At 34.9% G+C, this 7,142-nt stretch overlaps 1 protein-coding gene and 1 long non-coding RNA gene across 2 annotated transcripts in view; both read left to right on the forward strand.

Moving 5' to 3' along the window:
* LOC119428478 (tetraspanin-7-like) overlaps nt 1-1,167 on the forward strand; it is a gene marked incomplete at its 3' end in the record, with an annotated part of 4,245 nt that extends 3,078 nt beyond the window's left edge. Inside the window, exons 6-7 of the mRNA XM_037696160.1 lie at nt 788-883; nt 1,123-1,167. Coding sequence (XP_037552088.1) covers nt 788-883; nt 1,123-1,167 — 141 coding nt within the window. The remainder of the gene's footprint in view (nt 1-787; nt 884-1,122) is intronic.
* LOC119428122 lies at nt 1,168-2,555 on the forward strand. Its single transcript, XR_005187694.1, has 3 exons — nt 1,168-1,194; nt 1,774-1,857; nt 2,336-2,555. It is a non-coding gene; the product is annotated as an uncharacterized LOC119428122 (long non-coding RNA).
* Nucleotides 2,556-7,142: the final 4,587 nt, after the last annotated feature.

A 7,142-nucleotide genomic window follows, 5' to 3' on the forward strand; every position in this document is an offset into this window, starting at 1 on the left:
AGACAGACAGACAGACAGACAGACAGACAGACAGACAGACAGACAGATAGATAGATAGATAGATAGATAGATAGATAGATAGATAGATAGATAGATAGATAGACTATATTTATATGTATGTATGTACTGTATACATGCATACATATACATATATAGTACATTTATGTACATGCATATGTACATGTACATATACATACACACATACACACATAGTAGATACGGTAGATAAGATAAATACCCTATATTTATATGTATGTATGTACTGCATACATGCATACATATACATATATAGTACATGTATATACGTATGCATATGTACATGTAAATATACATACACACATACATACATAGTAGATACAGTAGATAAGATAAATACCCTATATTTATATGTATGTATGTACTGCATACATGCATACATATACATATATAGTACATGTATATACGTATGCATATGTACATGTAAATATACATACACACATACATGCATACATAAGTGTCCATAAATATAGCCATTAACAAGCCCAGACATGCAGAAAAGGTCAATTAGGGCCTGCCTGTGGCTAATTCTAGTCTTCTATTGCCCAGAAAGTCCTGGTTTATTAGAAAACAATGAGAGCTACAGTGTTGTATAAAAATGTACAAATTCAAAAGTTAATTTTTATAATGTAATCATGTAAATTTATGACAAAGGACCCTTGGCGTTAAGACTAATAGCATTAACTGGGAAACATCATGTTGGATGTGAATACACTGTGGTAAATATGTGTTTTTCCTCTATTTGTCTTAGTTACAGTGTTGTGGGCTGGAGAGCTACAAAGACTGGGAAAAGAACATCCCAGAATCCTGTCGATGTACTCAGCAGTCCACCAATCCGTGTTTAAACGTAAGAGGGTTTCAAACTCACGTGTATCCACTAATATGGTGAAAAGTGCACAAAAAGTGGAGTGATGTTGCTGTTTATCGTGACACCAGAGCCCTCGTTATTGGATTTACATGCATTTGACAACATATTAACACATTTTCAATAGAAGTCTCTGTAAGATTCGATAGTCTAGCGCTGGTCTTGTTCAATTATCTGTAACATTTCTGACTGTTTTGCATTATTTGATTAATTCATTGCAGGTGGAAGCTCCAAGCGACAGCTCCCAGTTATGGACCCATGCACAAGGCCAGCCCAGCAGGATTTATGCCAAAGTAATGGAATCAAAATACTAAATTTTGAATTTTCAGGTGGATTCATGGAAAAACAAACTTATGTTTTTTAGTCTTCTCGTATCAAAACAGTTTGAGGTTTCTGTGCATGTGTTTGTGTGCGGCTCTCTTCGGGTCCTGCTGTCGTGTTTCAGTCGTACTGGTGGTGATTTTGCTGTTCTGGTTGGGATTATTGTTTTTTTTTTTTTTTTTCATTTTCATTCAGCCTCAGCATGAACAACCTCACATAAACAAGCTCATGGTTCAAGGTTCTTTATTTTCATTCACATCACATATGGTACATGATGTGGAACAAAATTGTGTACTTAATCCCATGTTACACCCAAAATAGCAAAAAATGTAAAGTATAAAAATAAACTGTATATAAAGGATCAAAGATATACACTAGGATATACGCCAAACGATACGCTAAAAGATCTAAGATATACGCTAAATACTAATAATGTAAAATAACACAGTATATTAAACAGCAGCCCAAACTTGAGTCTGTGGTGAGCATATTGTTTTATTAAGTATGCATAAAGATGATGTTGCAATGACTGGTCTTCTTTCTCATTTCAGCCATGCCTTCCAGTCATCATTGACTTTTTATCCCACGTTGTTCACGTAATATTGGGCATAATGTGGGGCATCATACTTCTGTGGGTAAGTATCAGGAATATCTTTAATATTATATCCTAAATTTTCAGCTAAATTCCTTTTTGCTCACTATTTTCCAATAACAACTCTGATAAATAAAGACTGAATGAATGAATATAATTTCGACATAACACATACAATGATTATTTTTTGACACCTGTGTAATCTGATCATTTATAGCAGTTACCCATGATGCATCGCTTTACTGCTGTTTATTTTGTTTGTATTTTCTTACTGCATTAAGATGGAAGTTGATGTTAAAAATACTAGCAATATTAAAAATAATAATTAAATTCACTTTGAAATGATAAAAACTTTAACTTGCATACCAGTGTAGCATGTTCTTCCTCGAATGCTAATAGATCAATATTTGTATCTTTCTGCCCCCTAGTGACACTTTTTGCAATTGCAACTCAACAGAAAGAGGAGCAAAAAATAAATAGAACAGGATATAAATAGATCTGCTTTTTCTTTTACCCCACAGGCGTTGTCGATAGGGTTGTGCATTGCCATTTTGTGCCAAATAAGTAAAAAGCTGGAAACTCCTAACGTGGCCTACAGCTCTGAAGCGAAAGCAGGAAACTACACAACTCTGACAGAGACTCTGGATGCAGACGAAATCTGACTTTTCTCGTTACTTTTTATTTTCTCTGTACACAAATTTAAGGAAACTCTTGCCGAACATCTGAAAACACTTAATATTCAGCAGAATCATCAAATGTCACTGAAAACATATGCAGAATGATTGTGTGTGTGCGTGTGTTGCACATTATACTGGTCTGAAAGCAGCTATGAAAACAGTTAAATGTTTTTATGAAAATAAAATGTACTGATACATCTTCTCTATCCAAGGAAGCAACTTAGAGATTATATTTTATACATTCTGTAAGCATAGTTTGTATCAGCTGCCAGCCAAAGAAACAGAATCATAAACAACCTTCCAAACTTCAGATGATAATATTTAATAAGTTTTTTTTTATGTGATGCAAATATTAACATTTAAACCTTTTTATAAACTTCCTGTGCAACTAATTCTTACAGGTTATATGTCTAGAGTTTTATTTTTATTTAACAATCTGTACATTTTCACATCTTTTTTTTTTAAATCAACTGATCTTTTAGAAATATCAGCATAAACCAGTAAAATGCTTATTTGTCTACAAGATGTTACCACGCTGTTTGTGTGATTGCTACTTTTTGCCCTCCAGTCCCAATAAATGCCATAATCCTGGGGTTTTGAGATTATTTGTTGTATTTGTAGCTCTAACATGCTTTCACTTGGTGTTTGTTAACAATATTTTATTTTTGTGGGACTCATTGATGGGTCAACTTAAAGGTGCCAACTTATGGACTGTGGATCAATAAACAGGAAAATAAATTACATTCTGCTTCATGTGTTAATTTATTGATCTCATTGAGACACGAGGACTAATTTACAAGAGAGACCTGTTTTAATCTTCTCTAATCAGTCAAGTTTTGTATATTTTAAGTGTCTGCCTGAGTTACTGATGTCTCTCTGCTTTAATGTATGATCTAAAGCAGTGGTTCTCAAAATAGGGTCCCTGGGCCCCCCAGGGTCCACAAACAAACAAACAAAATGTATTTATTTATTTATTTCAAGCATGTAGATGTTCAACAACCCATTAAAATACACCAATCACATTTACTTTATTCAAAAATTTCCAGGGGAGGATCCCCAGACCCTCCGGCATCGATTTACAAATTAGACCCTGTTGTTATGATTCTGTTCAGTTTTATGTGAAGAGTTTTCATTAATAATTTGAAGAAGTGGCAAAATATTTATGTTCATTGTGTGAATAGGTAAAATTTTGAAGTGGTTTTTGAAACTTAATTTTCTCAAAACTGTAATTTTTGGAAGTTGAAATGAAATATTTTGTTAATTAAGTGTGTCTTGAATGAAAAATACCCCATGTTTAAAAGTATATCAATTGTATTAAAAAACAGGTCTCAAGAGTTTGTTACACAAATATTTCCATTGCATTTTCTTTTTACTTTATCTTCCCTGTAAGTGGACCCTGAACCCAAAAAGTTTGAGAACTCCTGCTCTAAAGTTATTGTATTTCAGCCCTTTCCTCCCTGTTGTCACCTTTTGCTTCCTCAGCTGCACCTCATCAGCTCCTGAAGCTCACCTGCTCCTCATCTCAGTAATTATCTTATCAGGATGGTTCTGGTTATTCTTTGTGCTCCTTGCATCATGTTGCTCTTCTGTGTTTCTGTTCCGCTCCCCTCGCACTCGTACTTCATGCTAGTCATTAATTTTAATTGTTTGAAATGGTTCGCTCTTAAAAACATCATATACGCCCCGGCAGGAACTTTGATGTCAGATGGAAAAGAGTTATTTAGTGTTTCGGATTAATTAAGTCAAATGAATGTATGTTAAGAACATTGGAGGACAAAAATAAATGGCATTTAAGCCAGTTTTGAATAAATAACCTTAAGTGATTAAAACAGTTAAAATTTTACTGCTCAAAAACACAAAAGTTCATGAGTCATTTAAATATTTCAACAAGCAAAATTGCTTTAATTATTTTCATTACCATTATATATTTCCTGTTATAACTACGGTATTTAATGTATTTTTATCATTTTATGTATTGCTTACTTAATTTGATTTTTATTACCATTTACAACCTTACAGCCTATTTATTTTCTCTCCAAACATTTTAGCTTCTGCTTAAAAACAACAATAAAACAGAGCTTAAATAACATCCTGATAATACTTCTTCAATGAATTAATAATGATTTCTGACAATAATGTCTCACGTTAGTAGGAAATCTGATGTAAAACTGCTTTTGGGGAGGTGGAAATAAAATTTAAAAAGTAAGAAACTAAATAAAAGAATCCTGTCACATGAAGCCAAGAAAGAAGAATAATTTTATTCCTTCTATTTACAAAATATTACAGTAATTTCAACTCATAAAAAAAGTGTATGACAGAAAAAAAACTGAGCGTATTTCAGGCATTTATGGTTTAAGTGCACAGGAAGACAGTATCTGCTGTTTTAGACATAATTTCTACAGCAGCTCATTCAGCGGGTCGTTACAGAAGTTATTGTTCTGCACCAGTAACGTCACTTACTGGTGGAAATACAATTATGTGTTGCCCTTCCAGAGTTTCTCCTGTCTCCGCAGTGCCAACATGGCTGCAAACATTAAAACCAAAAGTTTAGACTCTGAATGTGCAACTAAAACAGCCACTTTTTCACCATCTGTTGAACACGATGACGTAAAATTCCCTCATTCGATGATTGTGCATATATACAACGTGCATAACAAGGAGTGGAGACATTCTGGTGTCGCAATGAGTCATCCCGCTGTCTAACCCTTATTATACGCAAAATGTACAAAGATTCTACAATTAGGTTGTTTGACTATACACTAAAGTTCAGCAAAAAGCTGTTGCAATCCAGTAAAGCTTAATTTGGGTGTTTTTTTCCATCAAATACATTTTGGACTACGATTAAAAACGTATGCGTGTGAAAGTTTTAAACAAAGTCAATCAAAGCTTTTTGGTGCCGGCAGGTGAAAATCATGTTCGAGCAGACTTTGGTTGAATGTGTAAACAACAAAAATAGCGACAAAAAATAAAATTTGAAGAGCTCTTATGCATTTGTTTTCAACCAGTTTTTTGTATCCAAATGTAAGAAAATAACAGTAAAGAGAACAATACACAGACAAAATATAAAACACTGCAACCGCAAATGAGGAGCCACCATATTTTTCAGACTATAAGACGCAATTCACTTAAAATCCTTTAATTTCCTCAAAAATCGACAGTGCGCCTTATGTATTAATTCTGGTTGTGCTTAGTGACCTCAAATCGATTTTTGAATAAAGTTTGACTTATCTTTTTAGTTTCACTTAATGCGTCTTATAATCCGGTACGTCTTATGTAAGAAAACAGACTCGTTCATTGATATTGCGCCTTATAGTCCAAAAAATATGGTAACGCACCAGGGCGTGGTCGCCATGGCAACAGGAAGTAAACAAATTACAACAAACATTTGATGCATATTTGTGCTCATTTCAACAAAATGAAGTAGGCAAATGATAATGACATCATATTAGTGTTGCGCTCTGTGGGTTTAAATGACACAAAACACGGTTGTGCTCGCTTAAAGCAACAGTTCAGATCATTTCAAGCGGAGCTCTACAACGTTTAGGAACAAATCATATCTGGTGCTGTCGACAGCTCTTTGAACATCTTACCTCCAACCGGATACAAAAACCAACGGCGAGTCGGGAGAAAGCTACAGGAGTTCTGGAGCAGGTCTGTCTGGAATATGGTAATATTTTGGCTATATTAAATGGATAAGGGGAAATTGCCAAATATTAAAACTACTTTGGTCTTGGCCAGTCTTTAACCAGCTGTTAGCTCATTGGTTGTTTAAGGAGATATCTTTAATAACAGGTAAGTCTCTCACTGAGCTGCGACTGTTGGAAGACTTGTTAGTGACACAAAATTGCAGAATGGTGAGAAAAGGCATAAACTGTCCACTGCAGTCTCACTAAATTTTAAGTGCTTGCAGCAAAGTGACCTGCCTTTATGATTTAATCTACTGGAGTACATTTGTGTGGAGATTTGGAAGACGCTCATAATTTGCCGATGACCAATTGATCACAGCCCACCCACACCACTTTAAGACACCGATTGTTCGTAACGGTTCCACAGAACTCCAGTTTAAGCGACTTGAAGTATCATTTTACAACAGAGAATGTGCATTTATTTGTTTTGGAGAAAAGTGTTGCTTGCATACAACCTCGTCTAATGTGGACATATCTGTCCGTGGTTTGAAGGAAAAGATTGAAAAGATTTCTAGTGTGTCAGAAAGCTGTTATGATCAATGTAAAGAATAAAACGGTTCCTATTTCTTTTTTGTTGAAACGTTTCATCCTTCATCCAAAGGACTTCATCAGTCCGAGGAGCCACAATAAACTCAGTCTCACAAGAAGCACACTCCCTAAGTGGACCGACCAGTTTTCTGGTGATAAGATGGTTTCTGGGGCCAGCCCTCTCTCCTGTCGACTCCTCTGAGGAAGCCATAGCCAAAGTGGTTCAAAACATCAAAGTTCATGCTCAATAATCCAGGTAAAACATGCTACATCGTTCAGTTAGGTCATCTGGACGATTTCTTTTTTTGTTGTTGAGACATTTCGTCCTTCATCCACAGGACTTCATCAGTCTGAGGTTTTGTTCAGATGTTTCGTTCTTCATCCAAAGGTCTTCATCAGTCTGAAGTTTTGTTGATGTTTTGTCCTTCATCCTAAGG

Source organism: Nematolebias whitei, chromosome 22 (assembly GCF_014905685.2).
Source record: "Nematolebias whitei isolate Nwh7 chromosome 22, NemWhi1, whole genome shotgun sequence".
Lineage (NCBI taxonomy): Eukaryota > Metazoa > Chordata > Actinopteri > Cyprinodontiformes > Rivulidae > Nematolebias > Nematolebias whitei.